This window comes from Aspergillus neoniger (assembly GCF_003184625.1).
Source record: "Aspergillus neoniger CBS 115656 unplaced genomic scaffold BO87scaffold_9, whole genome shotgun sequence".
In the NCBI taxonomy this organism is placed as follows: domain Eukaryota; kingdom Fungi; phylum Ascomycota; class Eurotiomycetes; order Eurotiales; family Aspergillaceae; genus Aspergillus; species Aspergillus neoniger.
The window spans coordinates 636672-650975 of NW_020291137.1; the positions used below are offsets into that span (position 1 = coordinate 636672).

General features: G+C 50.4%; 3 protein-coding genes across 3 annotated transcripts; all 3 read right to left on the reverse strand.

Annotated features, from left to right (window-relative positions):
* Nucleotides 1–57: 57 nt before the first annotated feature.
* Nucleotides 58–1544, reverse strand: BO87DRAFT_354954 (uncharacterized protein; the record flags this gene model as incomplete). The annotated part of the gene is made up of 1 exon (XM_025621311.1): nt 58–1544. The coding sequence occupies exon 1, from the start codon at nt 1252–1254 to the stop codon at nt 58–60; it is 1197 nt and encodes a 398-aa protein (XP_025481927.1). The 5' UTR covers nt 1255–1544.
* Nucleotides 1545–1735: 191 nt separating this feature from the next.
* BO87DRAFT_374799 (TCP11 family protein) lies at nt 1736–4320 on the reverse strand. The gene is made up of 2 exons (XM_025622871.1): nt 3018–4320; nt 1736–2951 (listed from the first exon to the last, which is right to left on the reverse strand). The coding sequence occupies exons 1-2, from the start codon at nt 3945–3947 to the stop codon at nt 2031–2033; spliced, it is 1851 nt and encodes a 616-aa protein (XP_025481928.1). The 5' UTR covers nt 3948–4320; the 3' UTR covers nt 1736–2030.
* A 5987-nt stretch (nt 4321–10307) lies between these two features.
* Nucleotides 10308–13881, reverse strand: BO87DRAFT_239422 (putative cell morphogenesis protein Sog2). The gene is made up of 4 exons (XM_025618827.1): nt 13198–13881; nt 13025–13136; nt 12613–12962; nt 10308–12559 (listed from the first exon to the last, which is right to left on the reverse strand). Exons 1-4 carry the CDS (start codon nt 13629–13631, stop codon nt 10483–10485), a joined length of 2973 nt encoding a protein of 990 aa, XP_025481929.1. The 5' UTR covers nt 13632–13881; the 3' UTR covers nt 10308–10482.
* Between the last annotated feature and the right edge of the window lie 423 nt (nt 13882–14304).

Here is a 14304-nt window from a genome sequence, read left to right on the forward strand (position 1 = left end):
ATACCTATACTAGTATTATAAACACATTCAAAGTAAACATTATGAGTATGATATTAATCATAAGTTAATCCCCCCATCCCTAACAATCTTCTCCCTCATCCTCTGCCACTCCAACCAAGTAACCCCCTGTACAAGACAATCCGCCAAATCATCCAACTTGCCAATATCCATACTATCCTCCCCATCCTCCCCATCTGCCTTCTTTATCCGCCGTTTCCCTTCACACTTCTCCAGGAACGATTTCGCCAATTTCCTCACCTCATCATCACCTATCATTACCCTCCTACCCTCATCCCCAGCCCCATCCCCAACAGCAGTAGCAGAATCAGAACTCAGCGACGATAACCACCCCCTCACCAACCCAATCTTCATCTTCTTTACATCCCTCACATTCTTCCTCTTCTTCGTCTTCTTCACCACCTCACCATCCCCAATATCCCCCGCTTCCTCCCCCTCCCCCCAAAACCGACTCACCCTCCCCGGCTCAACCGGATACACCTGCACCTTCCCACCCGAAGAAGAAAAAAGTCCAGAAGAATTAACCGTCTCAAGAACCGCATACAACATCCCCTCCAGCACACCAACCCTTATGGTCCACTCCTGGACCGCAGACCCGCCTCCCGTACGGAACCGCTGTCTTTCAATTAGAATGTGGGTGGGGTTATATGTAGACAGGAGGGTCGTGATGAGGGTGTATGCGTGGCGGGCGTAGAGACTGGGGGAGAAGTCTTCTTTTGCCTTTGCTTTTGTTTCTTTTGATTTTGATTTGGGTTTGGGTGTGGTGGGGAGGATGAGTGATGCGGGTCCTTCCTGATCATGGTGCTGGGGGTGTTGTGCATGGCACAGATCAGGAATGGAGAGGCGTTTCCATGCGGTGAGGGTAATGGTATTATTTTCCTCTTTGCACTTAGATTTGTCTTTGGGTGTACCTGTCTCGGATGAGACAGTTGATGATGAAGAGAAAGAAGATAATAAAGGAGCATGCAACACAGCGAACGCCAAATTGCGAATCCCCATATCAATGCTTAGGAGTCTTATTCCATCATTATTATCACTCCTCTTCTTAGTGTGCTTCTTCGGAGCACCATCATTCTCAGCATCATACTGAGTACGAAGAGGTATGATCAACGGGGCAAGTTCCCCCTCTAACCTCTCCACCAATACCGCCTTGGTGCCTGAGCTCTGAATCCCCGTTCTTTGGGCTATTTGTTGCAGGGCTTTTGCTTTGAGGGGGCGGAGCCAGGGGTATTTCATTTTATTCTTTCTTCAAGATCGTTCTTCTTTCTTTATATCTTCTTCGGGGTTTGATGGTTGTTTGGCTGGGGCTTGGTTGGGTTTCTGGTACTACGCTAGTAGTAGTCCCAATTAATTTGGTTGGCTGCTTGTTCTGTTGGTGGATTTGGCGAGGGGTCACGGTGATGGTTGTATATTTGACAGCGTGGAATATATATATATATATATATATATTAGAGTGAAATATAAGGCCGACCCGAGAATAATTATTACTATGCGTTTGTTGTGAATTAAAGGTTGTGAGGATAGATCATTGGATATCAAAGAATGGAGCGGAGTGGATGTTAATGTTAAATCTATATCTATGATCTACTCCGTAGTTAACTAGTGTTTGATGTGCCGGTGGTTTATGAATGATAGATTACATAATATAATATACAGTGCACAAAATACCAGCATATCATCGAACTCTACATTTTATCTAAGAGTAATACATCTTGAGTAACCATAAATTGTCAAGTTGCCAAAAAGCATCCCACCATTCTTAGCATATCGCACATCTCTATCCTCCGTTTTCCTTCGAATGCCCGAAACCCAACACCAGGCCCATTAAACAGTATGAAGTAGTATATATGCCCTTCCCCATGTGGACGCCAAACCAATCAAAAGAACCATGCATGAAACTCGCTGAACTGCAATCAATAATCCAAGATCAAAACTCCGCGTAGTAATCCCATATCAAGAGTACATCAGAAGAAGAGAACCCTCAGAAACCAAAAAGCAAATAAGGCGATGAATTACAGGGTGGACGAGCGCGCCACGTCAGTGACCGTTCTCGTGTTGTTCGCCACGTCAATCGGTGACACACTCTCGCGCATGTATAGAATCGGCGCCCAGACGTTCCAGTGTAGCACGCCCATGTGTGCAAGGCGCATGGCGATTCGCTCGATGTCATAGTGCTGTTGTGTTAGCGACGAGGGCGGATAGTTGCGCTGCGATTCGCAGATCGCCAGGGGTGACATGCTCATGTACTTCTTCGCCGTCGTGAACGTCGCTGCTAGTAGCTTCTCGCGAAGAGAGCTCTGGAAATACTGGAACAAGTTGGATGGGCTCGAGAGGTGGCATTCCAGTGCCATTTCTATTTGCACAATGACATCGTCCGAGACCGACCCGTCTTGGAAGCACGCGGCGCATGCAAATCGTGCAATCTCCAGCGCGATGCTCCGTACGCTTTTCAGCCACCGAGGATCCCCTCGAGGGTAGTCTTCGTTCTCTTCCATCAGCGATCCGATGCGGGTGCGGAAAGTAGCGTATGTTTGCGCGGGCGCCGAAAGATACCGTTTCTGTGCGTTGATGTACGACTCGAAGATGAACCAGCAGATATCAAGGTTGATCAGCTTTTGGAGACAAGATCGCAGCTGCCGCAGCCGGTCCGAGTCGAAAACGAACGTTTCAGGGAGCTTGTCTGGTCGCCGGTACTGCAGAAGAAAGTCGGTGATGCCACCAAACAACAGAGAGATGGGCCAGAACCCGTCCATCTGGGTAGGTTTCGACATGCGGCACAACTCTCGATCGCGGAGGTCCAGATACCACTGTCGCGATGTTTCCACACAGAAATTGTCCCTCTCGATCTTGCCTCGGAAATACTCCTGTAGGAACGGAACGGTGTCTTCAATGAGCAATACACGGAAAGCACGGATTTGGTGATTGGCAACATCCTAGAGACACATTAGCAATTCCATCCAATATGCGTGGCCGCCAAGCCCAGCATGCCCAATCCTTACCAGTTTCATCGCTTCCAAGATTGCGAACAGTGTTTTGAGCCCTTCGACAATTTGGTGCGAGTTTTGCGACTCCGACCCTGACCGTATCTGCTTGACCATCTTATCTGCCCATTCATCGCGCATAGGAGCGCAGTGTGTCTTGAGCAAGGCCGCCAGCCAGCTTGCCACACCCACCATATCAAGTACGCCCTTCTGGATTTGTTGCATCAGGAGTGTTACCTCGAGATTTTGTACCACAGCCGGATGGTCCCGCTCAGGGACGAGCGTTTTCAGGACGTCTTGCAAGGTTTCGAACATGGCGGGTAGCCGCGGTTCAAAGGTCCGCGATAGATTATCTGAGATTCCAACATTGTCTGTCCCGTTCGTCTCTTGTGCGGCACCGAATGCATATATAGCGATCTCATCAGCCATAGCCTCCCAGTAGTCGTGGGCCTCCTTTCGTTTCCGTTCGCCTTTTTCTCCCTGCAGGTCAGGTTTAAAGTGAAGATCACGGTCAAAGTTGGCGTCCATTCGGAGGTTAATGTTGCTCATGATACAAGGCAGGTCCAGTTCACTAAGCGTACTCTTGGTCACTGGCGGATACCTTTTAGCAGCTAGTAGCCGTTGATGTTGTTCCAAGCTGAGTGGCAGGGCTGGGGGAATGTGCATTGCTCGTGCAGACGGCGCCAGAACCCGTGTTGCCATCTGGATAGGCGACGGAAATGTTGGGGCTACACCATCACGGTAGGTATATTTACCCGGCTGGCGTCGCTGGTGCATATTCGCGGAGTCTGGGGGGCTCTTCGCATCGCGATGGTGGTCCAGAGAGTCATTCTTGGGCGAGTCCTTCGCATGGCCACTGCCTCCATATGCTTCCAAGGGGCATTCGGAGTTTTCTTCCTTCTTGCTCGGCGTATCTCGCCGGGCGTCCTTCGTTTTTTGGAAGTCCATCTCCATCCGATCTTGCCAACGCCCAGAAAGGGTTCGGAGCAGACGAGGTAGGAGAAACTGCACCAGTCCAGGAAGAGAGATGGTCTGGGGTAGACTCGGAAGAATGGATAGATGAAATCTGGAGACAGCGATTAGAACGTGGGGATCACGGGCATTTCCTGGGCGATAGGACGCAAGGCACCGGAAGCCCTATACTCGACGGCGGGTTCGGATTGGGATCCCTTCGCAGCGACCCTGCGAACAGTCCTTGCCTGCGGTCGACAGGAACCCAGGTGAGGGAGGGAGAAATAGTACGCACCCGAGGTTAGTCAACGACGTCGATCGCCAATGCCGATCATAAAACGGGCAATCGTGGATGCCGGGCTTGTCAAAATAGTGTTTCGATAGTAGTAAGACCCTAGGTGAACCTTTCGGGATTGGGGCCAATTTCCTTGTTTTGCGAATCGGAATTTCAGTTTCCTCCTTTCTCTTTTCCTTTTCTTCTTTCTTTTACTTTTTTTTTTTTTTTTCCCTCACTGTTTTTTCTCTTATCTGCGTCTCCTTGCCAAGTCAAAAAGCTCGAAGAAACCGGCCGGGCACCAGATGAAACTGGGTCGAGGACCGTCGCAGGCAGCAAAGAGATATGAAAGGAACAAGGTCCAATGGCTACGCGACAACAACAAGAAAAGAGATCACCGTAGCAAACAAAGGTAGTTGGCAGAGTGAAGTTCAATGGCGACAAGAGAAGCAGTAGACAACGTTGCTCTGACAAATCGCGTCCAACCAGGTTGACAAAGAGACCGGGATATCAGTTGTAATGATATAGCCAATGACGAGGAGGGGAGATAGGCATGCAGGTTCAGTATACTCTATACTACTAAGTATGGAGTACTTAGTAGTAACGGTGTTCAGAGCCTGAGGAGAAGGATGGCCCTGCACGTTATCAAATTTTAAGGAAGGAGGGTTTACAAGCCCGCAGTAGGTTGGACACACGAGCCACCAGACGGAGAGCTAAAAGGAAAGAGAAGGAGTGCGGCGCAGTAGCATCGCAGTAGATAGGGACAGAGAAGGGGAAAAAAGACAGAGAGTGCGTGCGAGAGAAAGAGAGAAAGAGAAAGGTTAGAAGACAGCCAGCATGCGACTGACTAGTCAGAGGCACCCACTGCCTTTTGCAGGAGCGCTGCGAAAAGTGAGGCTGATCTAATCTAGACGCTTGCAGCAGCTACGAACTTTCCGGGGCGCTGTTTCGCACCTGGGAACGGGCACCGAGGGAAAGGGAATTTTGGAAACGTTCAGCGAGTCGGTCCAGTGATCCCTAGTCACATAGTGGATGACGTGGGATGCTTGGAGGGGGGGATTTCCCTTTTCTTAACTGGGTTCGTTCTGGCAGGCGAGTGGGTAAAAAGGATGGGATCAGATGAGGATCAGATGGGGATGGGATGGGATCACTGCTGCGCCGTGAGCCTGCTTCTGATCCTGATCCGTTCGTTCATTCCTTAACGGCCGCGCGAGGGCGCAGAACGAAACTCAAATCTCACCACCAACAATCCCTGCTGGCTTTTTGCCAATATTTTTTACTCTTTTCCCCCTCCCTTCCCCTCCGCCCCCAGCAGCATTCCTCAGCAACAACAGGAAACCCCCCCGGTATCGTGTACGATCTCAAAATCCGGGCGTGTGCCGGTGCCAATGCTGGTACCCGGCCATTGTGGGAGTGAATCCGGTCCTGACTGTCCCTTACCATCGGCGCCGATGTGATAGGGAGGCCGTCCCCCCCCCAGAATCCCAATCATGCGTTCAGCGACAGGCGCCACCAATCCCTCTGGTCAGGATAGGATATATTCGGCCAGGAGGAAGGTGGGAGATCGTCGAAAAAGAAACGAAATAATTTAGGTCAGTGTGCAGAAGGGGCCGGACACAAGCACGGAGTATACATGCACCTCTTTACCCAGAGGGCATTCGGTGTATTCCCACTTGAATAATGTGCAGACAGCCAGAGGGACGATGCAGCCTGCCGTCCCCGGTGTTCAGATCAATTTGGGCCACGGATCCATCTTGATCCGGCTTCTTGTTAAGGGTGTATTGCTTTTTCTTCTCTTTTTCTAATTCTTACTTTTTCTTCTCTTTTCTTCTTGTTGCCTTTTTTTTTTTCTCCTTTTTGCTTCCCATTTTACCTTTTGTCCTGGGAGTAGTAGAAACCAGGGCAAAGCAGGGGGCATCCGGGCATTCCAGCCCTTGATGCATCCAGAAGTACTCCCGAAGCTATCCTTGCGATGGACTGTCTTCGTCATCGTCGACATACTGAAGAAGATCGGGATATAACTCTGTCAGGACATCCATGTCCGCTCCGATCAGATCATTCCAATTCCTTCCTCCGTTCTGATTACTCTTTAGTGGCCTTTCTCCCAAAGCGGGAAACAGTCCGCCAACGGCTCTATGCGACACCGACCATTGCTAGACAAGGCCATCCCCGTCATGCCATCCGGATTGACCTCGTGTTGTGAATGGTACATTCTAGTCGCCTGTACCCTGTCAGGTACAAATTAATTGTCCCTGTGCTCTGCGCGCCTCCAGCGCCCCTACTGTACAATGATGCTGCCTCTCCGAAGAAGATTCTTCCGTTGGTCTGTTTGCGATCGAAGCACTGAAAAATGCTCCATCGAAACCTTAAAGCCCGGTCGTAGGACTCATCGCCTACTTCGTTCTATCGTGTGTGGGATTGACAATGATAGTTTCCGACTGAATTCCGTTTTGGTCCACCGACATTCAAGAACTGCGATTGAGTCTTTCTTTCGGTGACCGCCGACGGAAAGATTGCGCTACAGACCCCTATTCCTTCACCATTGCCGTCTTCCGTTGTAGGGGCAACAGGGGGTGGTGCTAGAGGGGAAGTGGTTAAACCAAGAGCCGTGATCATAGTTTCTTACCTCCCATTGTTTTCCACTTTTCCTTCCTTGGGGTGGGACATGGGGGATGTTAACCGATCCACCCGCCCCTAGCAGATTGATAGATAGAAAAGCCCACTCAAGAGTCTCGGTCGGAGTGGATCTCACACACGCGTGGTGGCATCGGTAGGCCAACCCGAGTCAGCGACAGCCCTGGACCACACCTCCTCCCCAGTCTTAACCTCAATATCAGAATCCGGCCGGGCTTCCCCCCCCCCCTGCAAGTGGGCTCACGCGCGGGATGAGGAATGGACTATTGACTCCGACCGCTCCGTAAGTACTTTGTAAGTGGGAGGAAACTATCGATCGACATCGTAAGATTATTATTTAAGCTCGGAGTCTGCTGAAGGGTAGAATCCTAAAAGACGTGCCAGGGGAGTGGATACACCCAGGGAAGCAGTCGACGAAAACGGAGGGGGAGCAGACAATGTGGCTGGATCATTATCCAAGACCGCGCACGAATAAAGGGGCTTGACTGCCGGCGGTCTTGCGTGCGCTTGGCGCCTCACTTTAGTAGTGCACCGATCACGATGGATTTGACCCTCCAACGCAAACTCGCCTCATTATTCCGGACCTGGTCGGAGAGGCGGCAATTGGAAAGCCAAGCCCGTTTGCAAGCAAGCCGGTATAAAGAGCGGTGATGGTTCAGACCCATTTCTTCATGCCAACCTGCAGGCGACAATCTGAGAAGTGTCCGGCTCTGCACCCTCATTGGCTCCGTGTCTAGTGAATTTGTTTTCTACTCTGATCTTGCTGAAGCGGGGCGGGGAGGCGATGCCGCTTCTCTCCGTCCGCCTGGGAATTATCATTGACAAGGCGGGATGGAATGAGTGGTGGTGGTGAATGGTGACAGGGGAAGGATGACGCCTATGGCTTTTTACTGCTCTCTGGCTGGCTTCCTTTCTATTCCAACGACACCGACTTTTCAGTGGGGTTGTTCGGCCCGTAGTCGCGACGCTTGCTGCATCATCTGAGCTGATGATCCGAAAAAGTGATGCTTCCAATCCGACGATAGGCAGCCGCGAAACCGGCGAGAGTGAGAGCGAATGCAGATGGGATGCCGCTGGATGGATGCGATGCGATAGGCCTAGGACTCGATGGTGATATGGATGATAGGGAAGAAGATTTCTTGTTTGGAGACAATGTTCGATCCCGTGACAGCACCATCGGCCCTAGCCCTGTGCCCCGTGCCCTATGCAGCTTCGAGGGGTTTGCAGGATGCTTTGCTTCTGCTTCTGCTTCATTTTAATCATCCCAGCATGTATACAGGAAGTAACTAGTCTAGGCATTGGTGGAGTGCCTGTCAGTGCTTGTCACTTCTTTCGCGACTAGCGTCCTACGGTTATCCCCACTGCTACAACGTACCATGGTTGACAGGGAAGATTAGTATCTTCCATCCAAGGCTGGCTGGAAACAATATCCGGGCAGTATACGAGCAGAAAGACGTACATATGCCAATTGATTGGTATCTTTGCTCTACCCTCCCCTCCGATCGCTGCAGGACCGACCAATGCCCACTTTACGTTTCGTAATACATGCCACAGGAATTGACATGACTCCTAATCGTTTACTAATAGGTATGACCAGAACGGCCAGTTTCAACAATGCTGGACGGATATTGACTGGACACTATGTCTCATTCTTCTCTAAGTCAAGAGCGAAAAGGCTGTGCAACTTTGCCGAATCTCCATCTATCCTATACATATCGCCTACAACCTCCCCTTACCATTGATTGACTACTATCTACCACATCCCTACAACATATACCATTCTAGAAGATCCAAGATGCCACAAAAAGCTAACCAAAGCCTATCTAAACCCCAAGAGCGCCATCCAGCGGGATCCCATCGTCCCAGCCAAGCCAAATCAAGCCACAGACAAAGACATCATAGTACACCTCTCCCACCCTCTCTCCATCCCCCTTCATCCCTCCTCACCTCGGACACAGATCCCAACCAAACATTACCTCCCAGCCAAGCATTTCATCCTCCTTCATATTCATCTCTCTCCCCTCCTCAGTCAGATCTTGTACAACCTACACCCCACATAACAGGGAATCAACAAACCTCCTACACCCCCCTGCCTACACTTCTCTTCTTCTTCAGCAGCAAACAAACAAACAAACAAGTATCGAATGCATCAACAGCCTGTACCACGGACCTCTACTAAGTCCAAGCACCCCCCTGGATGCAGATACAGCATTGGTAATCGAACTGTATCAGCATCAATAACGCTCTCGCTCGCTTGGATCCCCCCTCTTCCATCCCCGGATGACCGTCGCAATCTCAATCCCCTCCCCTCCCCTCCATTCCATTCTATTCCAAATACACCGTCCGTGCAGATTCTGCAGTCTTGTTTATCCCCCGCATTAGTGCATCTCTATTATGTAGATTGCTACTAGAGATGGAATGTATCATGAGATAAAGGGGGGTTGTATAGATGTCTCAGTATACTACATAGACTTGACACACGGAAAATACTTCATAGTAAAAGTACATCTGTTCCACGATAGATATGTCTATGTGTTGTATTTCCTTCTCTGTGTGTGAATATGTGAAGCTGCTGTCATTGTGCAGGTTAGTACATAGGCGACGGCATATGCGAGTAATAACTAGTGTTGTTTGTGGGAGATGCAGGATACCTAGATAGTAGATGGTATTTACTGGCTATGAAGTAGAAGATGAGTTCGATGTTTGCTCGATTGTTTGCTTACCTACCCACAGTCACTCATCTAAGTGCGGATACTTCATTCGTATATGCACGAGAGTTCTTGTTTGGTAATTGATAGCCTAGGGGATATAGATCCGTTACCTGCGGGCTTCTTTCGTTCGTTGCTTTGCTGGAAGCGCGCATAACTTTACAATACTGACCTGCCCGTCAGAATGAAACATATCGTTGAGATTTGTGTTTAACCTACAGATACAGCGCGTACCATATCGCTTTGCAGACATGCGGCTAAGCCGATCCACAATCAGCACGGACTACGATCTGACCAATACAGGCAAACAAATCACAAGAAAATTTTTATTTCATTTCGATCTAGTCATTATCCATCAAAGAGAAGAACCTGGGGGTAAAAGAGAAAGCTAGAAATATGACACGCTATGCAAGGTTTCTGTCCCTGGGAATTAAAAACCCATACGCCATTTTTCCCTTTCGCAAAAAGATAAAAAAAAAGGCCAGATATGTAATAGTAGATGTCCCTTTTATCCCCGACTCCCTGATTTCCGAAGATGAATGCGGACAGGGAGTGATGAACAAATAAACAAACGACTAATGGAACAAACAGGCAAACAAGGCTGAACTAAACAAATATCAACAGTGTAGATCAGGGCGGGGTGGGTGTGTATAGCTTGAGGGTTCTCAACTCGGGTCACGACTGCGCACGATACAATCCAGGTATACATACTGAAACAGACGCGACCAGGCTCTCTTTCTGGTCCTTGATGATCAAACTTTGTACCTGCAAAGATCATGGGTAAGATATAGAGAGCAGCTACCCCTCGCAGCAATAAGAGCAAGCACAGAAATATGCGACAGAACTCCAATCACCGTAGCACAGACTCCAATCAATGAAACACTGCCTCCCTCGTACAACTGCGAATGCTAACGTCTCACCGACGACTGAAAAATGGCGCCTGATTGGGCATCGAGAGCAACGAGTCAGCTCTCTGAAACACATCCCCTTCGAAGAATTTGTCACTGTACGCACTTGCGGGGGTAGAAGGCACGGTTGCCTGCGCTGCTGGTCCAAGGGCAGCACTTAGCGGAGTCGCCGGGAGATGGACGGACTGTGGGGATACGCCGGAGTTCAGATGAAAGCTGCTTGCATTGGATGCGGTATTTTGGTGCTGTGAATGTTGGGATTGTAGCGGGGGCCCGTATATGGTTGCTGACGCGTTGGCTGGGGCCATATCGGCAAGGTAAGACCACGGGGAGGCATCGATCAACCGACCTGCTTCTCTGCTTGCTCTCTGGACTGGACGAAGTATGACAATGATATCACCCGGGAGAAGCTGCATACTTCGAACCTCCCTCATGTCGGTAACTAGATCGACAAAGGACTGCATGAACGCCTTGCAGAGTTGCCAGAACTCGCGCTGGTTCCGCATCCCGCCGCCGGGCTCTTTTACCTTCATGTTGGAGAGACGAAGACCCAGGGCCTCGGATACTTCTAAGCATACCCGGCACCGCCGAATCAAATTGTTCCATAGCATTAATATGCCCTCCGATTCATGTTCCTGCTCCGCTACCTCATGGCATCGCACTAGCTGACGGCGCGCCAAAGGCAACGCTTGTAGGGCAGCGGTGTAGGCGGAAGTGAGTTGATAGAAAATCTTTTCAAAAATTCGTTCCTCCTCGATCTCATCTAAGCCTGTCAAAGGATTGATTCGAGGTACAACTGCACTGGGCATTGGAGGGAAGGACTCGCCTGAACGAGGGGTCGCGAGTGACGACGGTACGGACGTGTTGATATGATTAGATCTGCTACTTGACCGGCTTCGTGCCCCATAGCTAAACGGAGTCGGAGCAAACCCAGGTGAACTGACAGCGGACTGGTAGTTTTGAGCAGCCTGGAAAGGACCGGTCGTAGTGATCTGAGGGTGCTGGATTGTGGTGTCACTTCGCAACCGACGCGTCGACAAAGAATTCTCCCTCCCTCTGGTTGGAGTGACTGTCGGTCCAAGGAAGCGGTCCGAGCTAGCCGACTCTTTGATTTCAGGTATAGATGGCTTCGTGACAGAGGGCGGCTTGCGGGTTTGGAGTGGGATACCCAGGCTCGCACAGGCATTGCGCAGTTCAACCACGCTGCCAAAGATCATGAGCATCAAGGAACGCAAGTAGCGTGGGTCACCATTGGCGACTATCTTGTCGATGCTATTGCGCAGTTGCGTTCCGACATGAGTGTACGCAATTATGCACGTTTCGCATTCCCTTTTGACAGCCTCATTCGACGAGCGCACCCCATCCACGTCGTCAGAATGGTGCTCCGCGTTCTCTATGGCTTCATTTAGCCGCTCAACGTGGGTAGAAGCGTTGTAGAACACAATCTCAAGACTGTTGCGCCGAGCATCATCGCGTTTGATCACATTGATCAGAGACGAAACATTCGACTGCACTTGGAAGAGTGCAAAAAGAATCCCCTTCGCACACTCGATGATAGGTTCCGCGGTTTCCCTTTCGCCCTTGTGTTCTGGCAGACTCGACATTCGGTTGACAAAACCATCCTTTAAGCGCCTGCGTTCCCTCGGGCTACTGGGGCTTGAGGAGTTACTGTTGCACACGGCTGCAATGGGCCGGGTGCGAAGAATAGAGCCATAACTCAAACCCCGTAAATGACTATTCCGATACGGTCGGGTCTCGTCCAACGTCCCTAAGTCGGTATTCTTCCGAATGACTCCCATCCGCTTGTTACGCGCGGCCAGAGAGGCCTGGATGATACCTTCACTGTTGCTCCGGTTTCGTTCATTGACTCCCGCGATAGGCCTTGCGCCGGAACGTGGGAGAAATCCGCCCTGGAAGACTGACTGTCCCGAAGCAATGCGATAGTGTGATTTGAGAGGTATGGGCGGAGGTCGAGACAAGGATGGTGACTTTGGGTCGGAAGAAAGATCACCGGTGCTGGGGATCACCGGAAACCGACTGCTCACTCCGCGCTTGACGGGTTTGGGGGTGTCCAACATGCCCTCGCTGGAAACATCAGCGTTAGTCGGTTACTTTCAGATGACAGATTAAGTCCATACCTAAGCTCGTTCCTCTCCACTTCCAGAGTCGTAACAGGCTGCTTGGTTTTCAAGAATCGCTTCAGCTCGGCAGTAACTGCGACCTCCTTCTCATTATCCGTCATTGTCGAGGGGGCGAACTCTGTCTCAGACGTCTCGAGTAGCCGTCGCAGGGGGCCCCGCAAGGGGTTCCCAGCTACTTTAAGAATTTGAAGTTTGTTCATGTCGGAGATTCCCAGAGGCAAATCGTCAAGGCGGTTCTGCATTACCGATAGAACCCGGAGCGAGGACAATTTCTTGATCTCCTCCGGGAGGTGGCCGATCTTATTGCGGCTGATGTCCAAAATCTCAAGAAGCGGCAATTTGTATACCTGAATTTCCAGTTAGAATCGCAAAATCACCCTGTAGTTCAGGCAAGCAACATAACACTTACGCCCTTGGGAAATTCTCGAAAACTATTCGCGCGAATATTGAGATATCGGAGATGGGAACATTCCGCGAATCGGTAGGGTATATGGAAAAGGTGATTATTCGATAGCGAGAGGCTGCTTGACGTTAGCTTCTCCCCAAACTTGACCGTAGGCTTTGATATCCCGTATCACACACCGTTCAACTTCATCCTTGATGATGTCCACTACCGCTTCGGGTATACGGACAATGTTGGAATGGCCCAAGTCGATGGTCAATTTTGGCTTCACCACATCGCTGACTGCCTCACTACCTGCTAGAGAGCGTTTAGTCTCTTGAATACCATTTTCCACTGCTCGGCGCGCCAGTTCAATGGTTTCGTCAGGTGACAAAAGACGGGGGCCCGTCTGATGTTTCCCCAGGCTACTGCTGCGACCATCACCAGCAGACCCGTTCACCAGTGTAACCTCGTCCTCGGTTTTTGCCGCCACGTCGTTGTTAGAAGAGGAGGACGAAGAAGAGAGGGTGTTCTGTTCCGAAGTTCGCCTGCTAATATCCTCCTCATCCACGTCGGTTCGGTATGAACGCGGCATCCTGATGGCGTCCTCCGGGCGGACCATTGTAGAAATCATGGTTGAAGATATGAGAAAGGAGCTTTTCTAGCGGCTGTGTCTGACACTGGTCGTCTTTCCAATGTACGCGAATATCGAACAATTGATCAGATGGTCAGAGAGTCTCCAAGACGAGCATTGAGACCGGAACGAAGCATGATCATCAGGCGCTGCAATAGCGACGTAGCCGTAAAATCCAAACAAAGGATACGTAAATTCTGTACAAAAGCGAAAGGCGTGTGGTGTTGAGGCCCAGGTTCGAGTGTGGCGCGAGGCTGGCCCAGAGAGCTTCGGTTGGGCTTCAAACGTACGAAGGCCCGCTCGGGTTCTAATGAGAGTACGGAGGTAGGGAGGGATCGATGGATGAAGCCCTGAGCGATCACGGGTTGAGCTATCGATTTGACAGGTTGTATTGAAGGGCTTGATCACACTGGTAGTCGACTCTGGTGCCAAAGGATGCGGTCGGGGTTCAGAGCAAGCCGGCGTTAAGTTGATCAGTGAAACGCGAACAGATGCAGCTGTCAAACGAGAACCACTGTCCGGCAGATTATCCGAGCATGCAGCAAAACTAAATCTCGGATTCGTGAGGACACTCTCTGTCGATGAGATGCAAGCAGATGCCAATGGATAAGATGGCCCGCAGTCTCTTGCAGGTCGAGCAAGCCGACTGACAAGAGGGTCGAGATGAATCGGA

Coding starts and splice junctions, on each gene's coding strand:
- BO87DRAFT_374799 (XM_025622871.1), bottom strand. CDS start 3,947: ATGGACTTCCAAAAAACGAAGGACGCCCGGCGAGATACGCCGAGCAAG. Junction 2,952..3,017: donor TCTTGGAAGCGATGAAACTG/GTAAGGATTGGG, acceptor ATGTGTCTCTAG/GATGTTGCCAATCACCAAAT.
- BO87DRAFT_239422 (XM_025618827.1), bottom strand. CDS start 13,631: ATGATTTCTACAATGGTCCGCCCGGAGGACGCCATCAGGATGCCGCGT. Junction 13,137..13,197: donor ATCAAGGATGAAGTTGAACG/GTGTGTGATACG, acceptor AACGTCAAGCAG/CCTCTCGCTATCGAATAATC. Junction 12,560..12,612: donor GTGGAGAGGAACGAGCTTAG/GTATGGACTTAA, acceptor TGATGTTTCCAG/CGAGGGCATGTTGGACACCC.